General features: G+C 42.1%; 1 protein-coding gene across 4 annotated transcripts in view; it reads right to left on the bottom strand.

The window, feature by feature from the left end:
* Nucleotides 1–3298: 3298 nt before the first annotated feature.
* Nucleotides 3299–15487, bottom strand: part of LOC143277735 (interleukin enhancer-binding factor 2 homolog) — a 104502-nt gene continuing 92313 nt past the window's right edge. For 3 of the 4 annotated variants that reach the window (XM_076582636.1, XM_076582633.1, XM_076582635.1), the window contains exons 13-15: nt 13376–13463; nt 8715–8839; nt 3299–3696 (exon numbers count right to left, since the gene is read on the bottom strand). In XM_076582636.1, the coding sequence (XP_076438751.1) occupies nt 8718–8839; nt 13376–13463 (210 nt within the window). In that variant the 3' untranslated portion in view covers nt 3299–3696; nt 8715–8717. Of the gene's footprint in view, nt 3697–8670; nt 8840–13375; nt 13464–15487 lie in introns of all 4 variants that reach the window. The other variant, XM_076582634.1, reaches the window with a different exon arrangement.

The raw sequence follows: 15487 nt of genomic DNA, 5'->3' as shown, positions 1-15487 counted from the left end.
ACCAGCAGTATAACCCAATCAGGCCTGGAGTGCATGCATATATATTTCTGTACCAATCAGAGTGGATTTCTTCTACAAAATTTTACCAGAGGACAACACTCCTGTTGCCATGCGTTCTTTGTCAGTGCATCAAGTGCGTGTTGCACAAGGGACCTGGTTTATTGTCTCATCCAAAGGACTAGACGTTCAGATTTTCTGGTCAAACTTGGGAGAAATGGTGAGAGCGGGATTTGAACCCAGACCCTAATGTAGTCTGTGTTGGCAGATGAGTGTCTTAACCATTTTGCCTCCTTCCTCCTCAGTGGTAAAAAGTATAAGAAAATAAAGCACGCCTTTTCCCATCTGTTACGCTTTCAACCCAGGATTTCATGAATCTCATGGATTGTGACTGTTGTCCAAACCACAGCAGTAATCAGTGACACAAGTTTTCTGATGCCAACAGCCCATGCCCTCTGACGAGCCTGGGACCTGTCATCTTACACCACTCCTTTCCCTCACCTCCACCCACTCTGAAACTGCACCACATACCTGCCCCCCACCCCCACCCCTCCCCCCGTCACTGTCACATGCTTAAAAATGATGCTGCCACGACAGATGTAACTTGGCCAGTCATCAAATGTCAGTTTTGTCACTCTTGTCAAAACCTTCATGTTCATACGATTCATCATACAAGAGAGATCCATCTCTATTGTTATACCTATCCATTATCATTTGCACAGCCTGCATAACTGTGTTAATCCGCTGACTGGAACCACTGTCTTTGCAAGACAGCTTCTGGGTGTCTTTTTTGGTGTCCACGCTTGCCCCAGGTAGTCAAGTTAGCAAATCATTATTCCACTTCACAAATTTTTATTTCAACAGTATTCATATAATGAAGACACATCAAACTAACTGTTCAGTGTATTTTTATGTTCATTGAACAAAACTCAGATAAAGGAAAAACCAGAAAAATGCTGGTTGTCAGCTGACATCTTACAGGCACTGAATGGGTTAAATAGCCACTGAATATGCATTCATAATCTTTCCCGTTCGTCGCCTAAAATTTTGCATGCCATACGTCATGGGCGTACAAAAATCCAATGATTTGTTTGCATCAGAACTAATCCCTTGCTGTACATCATGGGTGTACAGTAACCCACACCTGTCTGGAAAGGATGCATGTGTGCAATGGCACTTGTGTGCATTTACTCAAACGCTTGACCAACTGCAGGGGTGTGTGAGCTACATGTAAATGTGATTTTCCATTTCATAAAAAACACAAAAAAAGCTGTCAACAGGGCATGACTGCCGCAGAAACCCCCAGTCAGAGGCCATTCCTGAGATATGTGCACATCTGGATGGAAAATGGGGGAGGGGGAAGGTGATGAAACTTAGGTATGTTGCCTACACTACGGCTGTTGCAACGCTACTGCGTTGTATTTGATGACAAGAAGAAAAAAAAGCCACACTCTTTTTGTCTGTCCCTGCAATAAAATGAACAGCCGGTTTTGGTCTAACCTGTTCTGTGTTGACGGAAGCACTCTTGTGCCAAACATTATGCATTACTTAGATCTGACTGAGAGTCAATTCTAAACTGTTTTGATGAGATCTAGTACGCTGTGAATTAAAAACAACAAACAAACAAATGTGCTTGAAATCGACAACGAACAAACAAATAATGATTAATTCCCACCCTTGGAAGTGTACAGATGGTCCCATGGCCCAGCAAAACACACACGTACACTGATACACATGTGTACATGGACACTCCCATCCCACACAGACACGGACGCACACACACGCATGCATGCATGCTCATGCATACACACACACACACTGACGCACACAAACGCGTGCATACGGTTTTTGTCCCTTTCGTGCCACAAGAGCCATTCCTCACTTCACTGAATAAAAACTGCAACATCTGATTTTTTGTGTGTGCGGGATCTATAGACGAAGTACAAAAGATTCATCTCTAATATGAACAGAATTTTTTGTTCCTTCTTTTGTGTGTCAAGTAATATGCAATTAAAAAAATAAAAAAAGAGTAATACTGACCCATACAGAACATTGTTGATTCCTGTACAACTAGATCTAGTTACTGGGGTTTGCAACTTTTTTTTTTTTTTTTTTTTGTGGTCAGCTTTTTTTGTGGTCAGCCTCTGCCCCCCAGACCCTTTCCATCACTCCAGGAGCTTTCGCAGATCACCCCCTCCCCCCTTCCCCCCAAAATCATCTGAATATCAAACAACACACACACAACATCCACAGATACACACACAAACATACATAAAAACATGCGTGCACACATGTCCATTCCATATTCTGTCAGAAAGGATTGTACAAGTGCCCGCACAAGTTTAATAAGTTCTGTCTAGCCCTTCCCCTTCTTTTCCCCCTCTCCTCATCCCTAATTGCATGATGCAATAACAGAAACAAGCACGGTGTGTTTACTGTAAGGAGTGCAACAGACCCCAGCACTGGTACCAGTCCCCTTTTCCTTGACTGAGATCTTGGCTTTTTTTTTTCTTTCTTTCTTCCTCATAGGCAGGTTTTCTTTGTTTAGAAGTGAATGGGTAAGAATAAATTTCTATATGAACTAGATATAGATCAATGGATTTCAGACATACAATACTATCTAGTTCTCAGAAAAGTCATTTCTAACTAGATGAAAATCACCGGTACCAAATAATTCTCCAGATGATTCTCTTTTCTGCATGAAAAACAAATCATTCAAAATTGTGCATAAGTCAGTTCTTTTATCTAGTGCAATAAATATAGATTTTTGAAGTAAGTTATACTGATTAAAACCACAGACTTAACCAGGATATGAAGCACAACAGACAGGTAGCGGCAGATGGAACCAAATCTGGTCTGGTCTGGTCTTGGTGGCACCAAATCCATATTGTGGGCAAGAAGCATTTTCGTACCAACGCCTCTCTCTCTCTCTCTAGCAGACACAGGTGACGTCAAATCCACAACGTATGGCGCGCAAGGCTTGTTCTTTCCAAGTATGGGTGGCCACACACCCACGACCTACGGCGCATAAGGTTTATTCTTTGAGAGTATGGGTGTGCTCACACCCATGACGTACTGGGATGTCCATTGTTTATCTATTTCTTTGTTTATGTATAAAACAATATAATTTTCAATTGATATGTAGCATGCTACATCATGGACAGAGTCGTGAAATGTAATGTAAGTGGCTTCAAAATTATTTGAGTTACTGGGCAAAAAACGTGTGTGGGTGATTTCACACCCAGGACATACAGGAAAGATTAAATTTGTAGAACACAGATAACATATACAGCCAATAATGTCCAACATTCAGTACTTTATTGTGACATTTGATTTCTTTCTTCTGACAATGGAACACACCAGGCTCTTTTTTCCCTAAAAGAAACTATCCAGAAAAATACACATAAAAAACAACAACCTAAAAAACAATGACATCAAAAACAACAACAAACAGTGACATCAAAAACAACAACAAACAGTGACATCAAAAACAACAACAAACAGTGACACTGAAACCCTGTTTGTTGCTGACCCCACCCTTTCCAAACACACTATCTGAAAACGATTTTTTTTAAAAGCTAAATAATAGCTAAATAATGCACAATTAGAATACTAAAAGCAAAGTGACAACAACACTGACAGCAAACTGAGTGATCTGACTCCTCCATGTGGCAGTGATGAACACCTCTGTATCATCCCCTGAAACACAAAACAGCAAGTTTGATTCTCACCTTCATGGTTTATTCGGACATTCAGCACACACACATACACACATCACAAATGATGAACATGCACACACACCTAAACATGCACAATATACACCACACATGAACATGCACACATATAACATGAACATGCAACCTTGGCAATAGTTGGCCTTTTGGGAACCACCCCAACGCCGACTGCCCTGAAAACCTCTTGGCTGTGAGAGTAGGGATGTAACTTGGGCAAGGCACTCTTTGCTGTTCTGATGGTAATAGTCGGACACGACTGACTATCATATATGAACATACACATGCATACCACACACATGAACATGCACACACCACATCTGAACATAAATACACTAAACATGAATATAACACATTGCACACAAAGACATACACCATATGAACATTCACACACACAAACATGCGCACACACACCACACAATAACACATACATGAACATGCACGAACAATGCACATAAACAAGCTTCAGACATGAACATGCACACACACCACAAATGTGCGTGCACACATACACACACATGAACACACCACATGAGCATGCACACACACACACAGACACATATGAATATGTATACACACATACACATGAACAAGCACACATGAATGCACACACCACTGTTGTCACATGGATGGTTAATGTATTTCTTTGCACAAGCTGATGCTTTCCTAATCTAAAATAATAAACCTACAATCTTCATCATACATACAACAAATATCACAGAAAAATCAAAATGTGAAAAAGAAAATGATAAAATTTAAAAACAAACCAACCCAAAAAAAGGAGAAAAAAAGCAACAGAACGATGTGCTCATGCTACAGAATAAAACAATCAGCCAGTTCCAAAACCACCAACATCCGACACCCAACAAAGCAGGTGCTGTTTTTCATTCCTACAATTGCTTCACTCTGATTATCTTATTTTGGCTGTGAAGACATCCATCACCCATCACATACTTAACCAGTTGAGTGCCTGGTGGAGTGTTGGCCTGCTGGTAACGCGTCCACCTAGGAAGCGAGAGAATCTGAGCACACTGGCTCGAATCACACCGGCAGTCGCCAGTATTTTCTCCCCCTCCACCTTGAGTGGTAATCTGGACACTTGTCATTCAGATGAGATGTTAAACGGAGGTCCTGTGTGCAGCATGCACTCAGCGCATGTAAAAGAACCCACGGCAACAAAAGGGTTGTCTCTGGTAAAATTCTGCAGAAAAATCAACTTCGATAGGAAATAAATAAAATTGCAGGCAGAAAAATTGTTTTTAAATGGGTGGTGCTGTTAGCGTAGCAATGCACTCTCCCTGGGGAGAGCAGCCTGGATTTCACACAGAGAAATCTGTTGTGACAAAAACAGTAATACAAATACAAAATACAAATATAAGACATCAGCTGACATCCTACAAAAAGTGTAGCCACAGTGCCTGTAAGAAGTCCACTGAAATCCTGCAAGTATTACAAATTTTCCTTCATCGGAGTGTGGTACAATGAGCATAAACAGATTCTGAATGCTTACTTTAATGTGTCTGGATTACAGACATACTGTTTAAGTAAGTATTCATGAGGTGGAAGACCCATTTTTTCTCAATAATGATGAGCAAATTGGACAACTTGGAGTGCATGTATATAGAGGGTATGCCTCACATGCCAAAAAGGCATCTGACACTTCCTCAAGGAAGACGTGGTCCCAGTCAGCAGATTTACATAATTTTGCAAGCTGTGCTGATGATTATGTATGAATATAATGATGAGAGATGGACCTGTCTTGTCTAATGATTGGTTTCAACTCTGAAGTTACAATGGCAGTGGCAAAACTGACAACATCCTATTCTTTCTTCAGTCCATCTATCCAATCAGACATTATTTCTGAGCGAGTGATCATGACTGACAGTGAAGGCAAGTACGAGGGTCATTCAATAAATAAGGTGAATTTTTCGGTATAAGGACTTCTAATACAGATAGAAGCTTACTTTTTTTTTTCTTTTTTTTTTTTGTTTTACTTCTTTTTCACATGGATTTAATTTGTTTTGCAGATTAAAAAAAACTTTGAGAGTTTTGGCGATTAACAAAGATGGCCGACCAAGAAGCATGCTCCAGGATTGAACAGCGGTCAGTTATCAAGTTTTTGGTTGCTGAAGGGTGCAAACCAGCTGAAATTCATAGGAGAATGTCAACTGTGTATGGTGCCACATGTTTCAGCCGAAAAAATGTCTACAAGTGGGCTAAATTGTTTAAAGAAGGACGGAGCAGTGTTGAGGATGAAGACAGGCCTGGAAGGCCTACAGAAGTGAGGTCTCCTGAGGTGATCGAATCAGTCAATGACCTCATTCAGTCTGACAGAAGGGTGACAGTGGATGACATTGCAAGGACTTTGAGCTTATCTGTTGGGACAGCACACAAAATTGTCCATGATGACCTTGGCTACTCGAAGGTCAGCTGCCGGTGGGTGCCAAAGATGCTTACTCCAGAGCACAAACAGAGGAGGGTCGAGTTGTCCCAGCAGTGTCTCTGCCGCTATGAGAAGGATGGTGATGAGTTTCTGAAGAAGGTGGTCACATGTGACGAGACATGGGTTTGGCACTATGAGCCTGAGTCCAAACGGCAGTCCATGGAGTGGAAGCACGTAGGCTCTCCAGTGAAGAAGAAGTTCAAGTCCCAGCGGTCCACGAGGAACGTGATGCTCACCGTTTTTGGGGATATGCAAGGCCCAATCACCATTTCATTCCTTGAGAAAGGAAGCACTGTGAACAGTGCCAACTACTGTGAACTGCTGAGGCAGGTCAAGAAAGACATAAAGAACAAACGCAGGGGTCATCAGTCAGAAGGAGTCATCTTGCATCATGACAACGCAAGGCCTCACACAGCAGCCCGAACGGTGCAGACCATCAACGAGCTGGGCTGGGAACTGCTCCCTCATCCCCCATACAGCCCAGACCTTGCCCCTTCAGACTTTCACCTGTTTGGTCCCTTGAAAGCGTTCACGAGAGGCACGAAGTTTGAAAATGACGATGAAGTCAAAAGTGTTGTCAGCGACTGGCTGAGACATCAGTCCAAAGATTTTTTACGCTGAGGGAATATGGAAGCTTGTGCACAGATGGGAAAAGTGTGTGACAGTGCTGGGAGACTACGTTGAAAAAAAAAAAAAGTAAGCTTCTATCTGTATTAGAAGTCCTTATACCGAAAAATTCACCTTATTTATTGAATGACCCTCGTACTTTCACATAATTTGAGAAAGGGGGAGGGGGGGGGGGGGACGGAGGAGTGGTGTAAGACATTAGGTTGAGGGCCAGACAAAGTAAGTGGGCGTTGCCCAGCTGTCATTTTACTGTCTTTTCACAGTGATAACTGCCGGGAATGGCAACAGCCAATCATCCAAGATTTTCTTGAAATATTGGGCTGACTGACTATAGACAGGAATCATGTGCTTTTTACTTTTTCACGCTTTTTGTCACTGATCAGTTGACTGATATATCTATACAGGAGACAAATCAGATGCACAGCAGACACTGTCGGATCAGTCAGAACCAAGTGGAAAGAAATATCATCTCTCTCCTCTAAAGGAGGTGGAAGAAAAGCTTGAAGGCTCACTCTCTTAGAACATGTTTGACTTTTTATCTTGACTGTACCCACTGATGTTGATGCTGGGACAGTTATTCACTTACATGACTACAAGTGTGACTGTTTATCTTGACTGTACCCACTCATGTCGATGCTGGGACAGTTATTCACTTACATGACTACAAGTGTTCTTATTGTTCTCATGAACTTGTCAGCCATTTTATTTTCATTTCCAGGTATAATCTGACACTAAGCATGCTATTTCTAGCTGTATTTTGTTTGCTTTCTTTCTGGGTTTCATTCTATGAAGATGCAATAAAAGACTTTTTTAATGCATAAAAATCATTGTCTTCACTTTGAAATGCCTGAAAAGTTAACTAGATTCAAAATAATTGGGAAAAATGCTGGGATTATGAATCCACAATCGTTTTCCTTCCCAGAAACATTTACTTTTGTTCTGTATCTCTTATAGCTTTTGTGTTAGATTTTTGTTATATAATTCATTACCCTCAAATCCTTAAAATCCCCTGGCAAGGGGAGAGCACTTTTTTTTTCCAAACAAAATTCTCTGGCACTTAACTGATTAAGATGTACTTATATCATGACTGGACTTTATATCAGATTTTCTTTTTGTCCTGTAAACTATAAGTGTGTTCTGACATGTCTGAAATAAAACTCTTTAAAATCAACACAGTAGATGACAATGACATCGATCTCCCACCCCACACCATCTCCCTCTCCTCACCCTCTAGTTATCATCACCGTCCTCCTCCATCTCCCTCTCCTCACTAGTTATCATCACCGTCCTCCTCCATCTCCCTCTCCTCACCCTCTAGTTATCGTCACCATCCTTCTCCATCTCCCTCTCCTCACCCTCTAGTTATCATCACCGTCCTCCTCCATCTCCCTCTCCTCACTAGTTATCATCACCGTCCTCCTCTATCTCCCTCTCCTCACTAGTTATCATCACCATCCTCCTCCATCTCCCTCTCCTCACCCTCTAGTTATCATCACCGTCCTCCTCCATCTCCCTCTCCTCACCCTCTAGTTATCGTCACCGTCCTCCTCCATCTCCCTCTCCTCACCCTCTAGTTATCATCACCGTCCTCCTCCATCTCCCTCTCCTCACCCTCTAGTTATCACCGTCCTCCTCCATCTCCCTCTCCTCACCCTCTAGTTATCATCACCGTCCTCCTCCATCTCCCTCTCCTCACCCTCTAGTTATCATCACCGTCCTCCTCCATCTCCCTCTCCTCACCCTCTAGTTATCGTCACCGTCCTCCTCCATCTCCTCCTCCTCACCCTCTAGTTATCGTCACCATCCTCCTCCTTCTCCCTCTCCTCACCCTCTAGTTATCGTCACCGTCCTCCTCCATCTCCTCCTCCTCACCCTCTAGTTATCATCACCGTCCTCCTCCATCTCCTCCTCCTCACCCTCTAGTTATCATCACCGTCGTCCTCCATCTCCTCCTCCTCCTCCTTCTTCTCCACCTTTTCAAAGGCCTTGTCTGAAGGAGTCACCACCACCCCTTCCCACACACTCATCTCCGTAGCAATGCCTGCAGTCAGACACACAGTGGATGGGTGTCAGTTGGCTTGGTGGCATACAGTGGAAAGAAAAACAAGATTTTGTAATAGCAATACATGTGTGTGCATGTATGTGGTGTGGTGTGGTGTGTGTGTGTGTGTGTTACATGTGTGTATGTGTGTGTGTGAGTGTGTGTGTGTGTGTGTGTGTGTGTGTGTGTGTGTGTTGTGTGCTTATCTGTATACATACAACAAAAACAAAACATAAATCAAATCTTAATAATTTTTTTTAAAGAGGCAAAGCCTTCACTGCTCATGTGTGGTTTCTGCTGAACAACAGCAAAACACAAAATGCTGGAGCTCACCATCAGGAACAAAGGTCTGTCAAACCCAAAGTTGTTTTCTGGAAACCATATGTTAAACAGCCCAAATCAATTTACATAAAAATTTTCACTATTTCATGATCAAAATATAGGTGCATCAAAGTTCTAAAACTTTCCCTGTCTACAACATGATGTTCTGATTTCAAAAGATCGTAAAAAAAAAAAATAATAATAATAATAATCGCCAAACACACCTTCAGCGTAATTTCCATGATAATCACTCCGGCCCAGATGTTTCCTTTCATCAAATAATGTTGGGCAGATCAGACATAAATTTCAATCAGGAAGTCTTTTCTGTGACTGAAGTCAGAGTGACCTGAGGTCTGTACACTGCTAAAGTTACCGACAAATATCAAAGCTTATTCAAATCTTCAGGTAATGTTGTATTTTAGTATCCTAAAATTTGGGACCTATTCAAATGAAAAATATGGTGAATTTTGCAACGCAAGCATATTAAAAATGGCATGTTGTATGTAATCGACACTTCCAATCATGAATCACACATGATACAACAAAAAATGATCCATATATATATATATATTCAAGATGGTGCCGACCAATGGCGACACGGGGATGGCTGTCCTGTTTATTTTGTGTTTAATTCTGTTTATGTGTGTTCGGGAAACAGCTGCGATCTTACAATATGATCATGACACGCTGCTGCGTGTTAGGGAACAGGTAGGTGAGTCCAGTGTGCTGAGATCTCACTTCAACTCACTCCATCATGATTTACAACCGTCAACAATGAACACTGACCGGTCAGCACACAAGGCTCAGTCTGCGAGGAAACACGGAAAGCAAGGTGGGGCCCTTTCAAGGTTACCCCAATGAAGTTTTCGCCCACCTGTACCAAGTATGTTCCTGTCCAACGTTAGATCTCTACCCGACAAAATTGACGAACATGTAATGTTCAGACGAGGAGAGACTACAAAGAGTGCTCTGTGTTTTGTTTTACTGAAACATGGCTCAACCTGGACACCCCTGACAGCGCCGTTCAACCACCAGACTTCACTGTACACAGAGCTGACCACACTGCTGACTCAGGCAAGCAAAGGGGCAGCGGTGTGTGTTTCTTCGTCAAGACATGCTGGTGCTCCATGTCAAAGTGCTATCACGTGCCTGTTTCCCTGACGTGGAGTTCCTAACCATCGGTGCTGACCCTTCTACCTCCCACGCGAAATTCCCTCAGTGACGCTAATCGCTGTGTACATCCATCCCACAGCGAACCTCTCCGCTGCACTTGGTCTGCCAGCAGATGAAATTAGTAAGTGCGAAAACAGTTGGCCTGACTCCACCGTCATCGTTGCTTGTGATTTTAACAAAGCCAGCCTCAAGCAAGAAATGCTGAAGCTGTACCAGCAAGTGGACTGTCCAACACGTGGTGACAAGACCCTCGACCACTGCTACACCTCCATCAAGAAGGCGTACCACTCGATCCACCGTGCACCTTTGGGACAGTCCAATCACAGCATGATGTATCTGGTGCCGGTCTACAAACAACAACTGAAAGCTGAAAAACCAGTCGTGAAAACTGTGAAACAATGGTTGGCCCCTGCCTTAGAGACATTGTAGGACTGTTTCGAATGTACAGACTGGAATGTTTTTAAAGACTGTGCCAGGGACTTAAATGAATATACCGACACAGTGTGTGATTATATTTCTTTCTGTGAAAGAGTGTGCATTCCATCCAAAAATATCAAAATATTTTCAAATGACAAAATTTGGTTAACGGGGCTGTTAAGCAAAAACTAAAGGAAAAACAGAGAGCTTTTCGTGAAACTGATGATAGAATAGTCCACAATAAGGCAAAAAGAAGTGCTGAAAAATGCATTAAGAAGGCAAAGTTTTTATATAGGAAAAAAATAGAAGAAAACCTGTCTGCAAAGAACTCTAGGAATGTATGGACCGGACTGCAGAACATCACTGATTATAAAATGACCCACCAGACAGTCGACAGCACTGACAGAACTCTTCCAGACAAACTTAACACATTCTACTACAGATTCAACAAACCACTGTCTGCTTTTGACGTGGCTGCACCCAAAATCACCCCCACTCCCCCTTTCATAGTCCAAGAGAATGAAGTCAGATGCCACTTCAGTCGTCTGAAAAGGAGAAAAGCCTCTGGCCCTGACATCTCACAAGGCCTTTTGAGGAAGTGTGCAGTCCAACTATCTAGTGTCTTCACTGACATATTTAACATGTCCCTTCAGTCTTGTGTGGTGCCAAACTGCTTTAACCCTTCGAGCCCTGACCACCGCTTTACTGGTGGTGGGGAGGGGTTGCATAATGCCTGGCCACCGGTTGAGCAGTGCGTAAATACTTGTGTCGTGTTTTGCTATTGGTTGACTTATATTGAAGAGCCAATCAGAAAAACCATAATATTCTGACGTCAGCGAACGTAGTACCAACATTGCCACGCCTTTTCACTGTGGTTTGTGCATGTGCTTTGGATAAAAAAGATCGATTTCTACCATGAAGCGCGCAGAGTCAACCTGACATGCCTCCTTTGATCAACTGATTCTGCATGCTCAGATTCATTTTCAACATCACTATCAGTAACAAAATTATCCGATTCGAATTCCACCTCACTATCAGAGTAATCATTGTCATACTCTACTTCCAATAAATCATCAAGCATATCAATTACTTGCTGCGTTGTGTACAGTTGTTTTCTCGCACGTTTTGTCCCTGATTTCTGCCCTGACGGGCCAGGTTGAGACTCTGCACGCTTCAAGTGTTTACGCACCGCTCAACCCGTGGCTGGACATTATGTCATTTTTCTCTGCCACCTGTAAAGCGGTGGTCAGGGCTCAAAGGGTTTAATACCAATTATTTGCACATTTTGGCTCAGGAGCAGAAGGGCTCAGGAACTCAGGGCTCAAAGGGTTAAGAAATCAAAAATCATTCCTGTTAAAAAAAAAAAGAAAAAAAAAAGCACAGCCTAGTTGTCTTAATGATTATCGTCCCATAGCCTTAACATCAGTCATCATGAAAATATTTGAACGCTTGATTCTACAATTCTTAAAAACCTGCATTCCTCCATCTTTTGATCCCTTTCAGTTCGCCTATAGAGCTAACAGATCAGTTGAAGATGCCATTAGCATAGGTCTCTACCATGTCCTCAGACATCTCGAAAATCCTAACAGCTATGCCAAAATCCTTTTCATTGACTACAGATCTGCGTTCAACACAATAGTACCATCAAAACTATATTTTAAACTTAAAGACCTCTCGCTGCCTGAATCTATTTGTGCACGGATCCTAAATTTTCTAAAATGCAAACCACAAGTTGTTACAGTTGGTGACCTCACCTCCTCCACTGTATTCTCAACATAGGCACCCTACAGGGATGTATTCTATCCCCACTGTTGTACTCACTATTCACACATGACTGTGCAACTCAAAATGAATGTAATGCCATGGTCAAGTTTGCCGACGATACTACTCTAGAAGGGCTGATTACGAACAGTATGATAAATAGAATTGTGCAATCAACAACCATCTACCTGAAGATCTAGTCATCAGCCCCATCTACATGTAATATGCGGCTTCTGTTCAAACATGTGTGTGTGTGTGTGTGTGTGTGTGTGTGTTGCATTTCTCAAAAAGACCACTTCAGTGAATGTAGATTGTGTGAAACCTCACTGCGGGTAAAACAACAGAAGCCTTTCTGTCTTGAGTCATAATGCTTTAAATGAGAGAGTTGTTTTCAGAAAAACATTAATCATTTCCCCTAGTATATTGAGATTAATGTCCCATTACATGGCACAATTTTGCTCAGCAATGCAAATGAATGCATCTATGTAACTTCCAAACTAAGCAGATGTTTCTTTTGAACAAAAATGATGAAAACAACTGCTATTAATCAGTGTCAGTATATCAGATAAAAGTGCCAAGTTTTGTGAATATTAAATAAGAATGTAATACTGTCTGTGGAAATATTTTGGCTTCTTTACATAAAATCTTTTATGCCCTTACCAGAAGTGCACTGTCATAAAAACGATTGAAAGAACTGATTTTTTTGCCTTTCTTAAGCCAAACTTGGTATTTCCAGAGAGAATTAATAAGTTTACCACACACACACACAAGCACCACATGGATACACAGACACTGAAACGCTGTGTTATTACATAAACACACTGTGTGTAAACAGACACATAAGCCAAAAAGAGAGCTACTGACTGGCGTTTCCTTCCAGTCCCAGGATCTGTTTGAATCCCCCATGACTCAGCACTCGTAGCAACGTCTGGGCCGTAAAACACACCTGGTCCTGAAAGACAGAAAAACACCACACCACATCAGCCAGATGACAGGAAAACTCTTTATTTTCCTACGGCATTTCACAGACTAAGCAAGCAAGCTTTCAAATTCAGATGTCTAAATTTTACAAGAGAAAGGGAAAATGGTTGCCTTTGTACATTTGTACAATTTCCTAAGCTTCTTGGATTTTTCCCAGTGTGTTTGAAGATTTCCACACATCTGAGGTCCAGTTCATGGGGACTGACTTGCATATACTGGCTGTACAGCAAAACATCTGGACTTTGAACTCCAATACTTTTGCTGCTGCAAAATCAGGTGGGAAGATTTGACAACAAATGACTGGACTTCCTGCAAACAGTTCTTGACAAAACCTTAATTCTTATGTTCCTATTTAAGAAATATATTTTCCTGATTAAGTTTCTCTGTGCTCATGCAGACTTTTGTCAGCTGCTGTAGAGAGTGAGATGTGCTCTTGGTTTGTTCAGCCTGATGCTATGTCGCCATGAAGATCCACTGGTCAAATGTGTCAGGCACGCATCACCAACATGTGCAATTGTGTGACATGCGCTTGGTTGACAAATGCCAAACAAGTCATAATGTTTTAAAAAGCATCAGTGGCAAACTATTGTAATGTCAGCAGAAGTTTGTCACACAAGGGGCAAAGCACCTCATCTGTCCTGCACATACTCAAGTTAACCTCTGACTGAATCTCTCTGATCAAGAATGGCCTGTCGAGTGAAAATTGGGTTTTGGTTAAGTTTTGCCAAAGTTTTCAATTTTTGATGGTGCAAGATGAGTTTCATGACTGAAGAAAGCTTTAGGGTATGCTGAACAATGATTCTATGACAACTGTTTGAATGAGTCCTGCATGAGAAGCTTGTAGAAGTTGATCATAATCAGTGACATACTGACTTCATGCCAGACACTCGGGTGAAAAACCTAACAAAATTTTTTTTTCATGATTTATGGTTTTTGGCAGAAAATGACTTGGGAAGATGTGTTCTTTAACTCTTTCATTCCTAGTTTTCTATGAACCATTACTTCCCCTTGTTCCTAGATTCCTTTTACGCATGTATACCCTTCATTCCTGGATTTAGAGAAGAGAAAGAAAGTACGAAGCAGGGTACTTATTTCGGAGACTTACGGCAACGCGGTTCATAACAGTATACTAAGATTGTTATATACCGTTGTGTACAGAATTGATGTGAGAAGGTGTCTGTGACCGTGTTGACTCTATACGGTGACATCTCTGGTGACACTCAGGTGCAAAACAGGTGAGTTTAGGGTAAAACACAACGCATGCAAGTACGTACCATACGCAGGACAGTGTTTTGCTTGCACAGTGTTCACATCATGCAGGTACTCACCGAGTATGCCTCACATGTATCCCAGTGCCACACTGCTGGTCATATCCACAGAAAACTCACAATTGTCACTGCAGTTGTCCCAACCACATCATTGATTTGAAGTTTGTTTGCTGTCTAGAAGGGGATGTCTTTCACTACAAAAGCAGCTGATGAGCCAGAATAAGAGCATTATTTACACAGTTATATGCACATACACTATTCACAAACAAAACGTTCTCTGTATACATGTGTCATTGTCACAATCACCATGTCACATGTCACACAAAGGTGACACGCGTGTGGTACACCTTGAAGCAGTCGCGCTGGTTGCTGCATAAATACACACCACACTTTTCACATTTGATTGTTGTCTTGCATTTTTTGAATGGGTTGTTGGCATAGCTGACACCAGGGTGTGTGTGGTTGTATTTGTTGTGTCGTGCTGTGCACACCACACAGGTGTGGTTGTCACCTTCTCCGCGAACAGGCCAGTGATCTGTGCGGTCAAGACGGGGGTCTGCTGCACTGGTTTCCGTTCTGGGTCGGCCAGGATGGGATTTTTCGACAAAATAATTGCCGATCAGTTGGTGGGCCAGGTCCAGCTTGAAGGAGAGCAGGTCTCGCTTGCTTTGTCCCTGAGGTCTGTGGTCTGTCACCTCCCCCTCAATGACAAAAGCGTTGTATATTG

Source organism: Babylonia areolata, chromosome 35, assembly GCF_041734735.1.
Source record: "Babylonia areolata isolate BAREFJ2019XMU chromosome 35, ASM4173473v1, whole genome shotgun sequence".
Lineage (NCBI taxonomy): Eukaryota > Metazoa > Mollusca > Gastropoda > Neogastropoda > Buccinidae > Babylonia > Babylonia areolata.
Note: the sequence above shows the minus strand (reverse complement) of the source record. Positions and strands in the feature narration are given on the sequence as shown.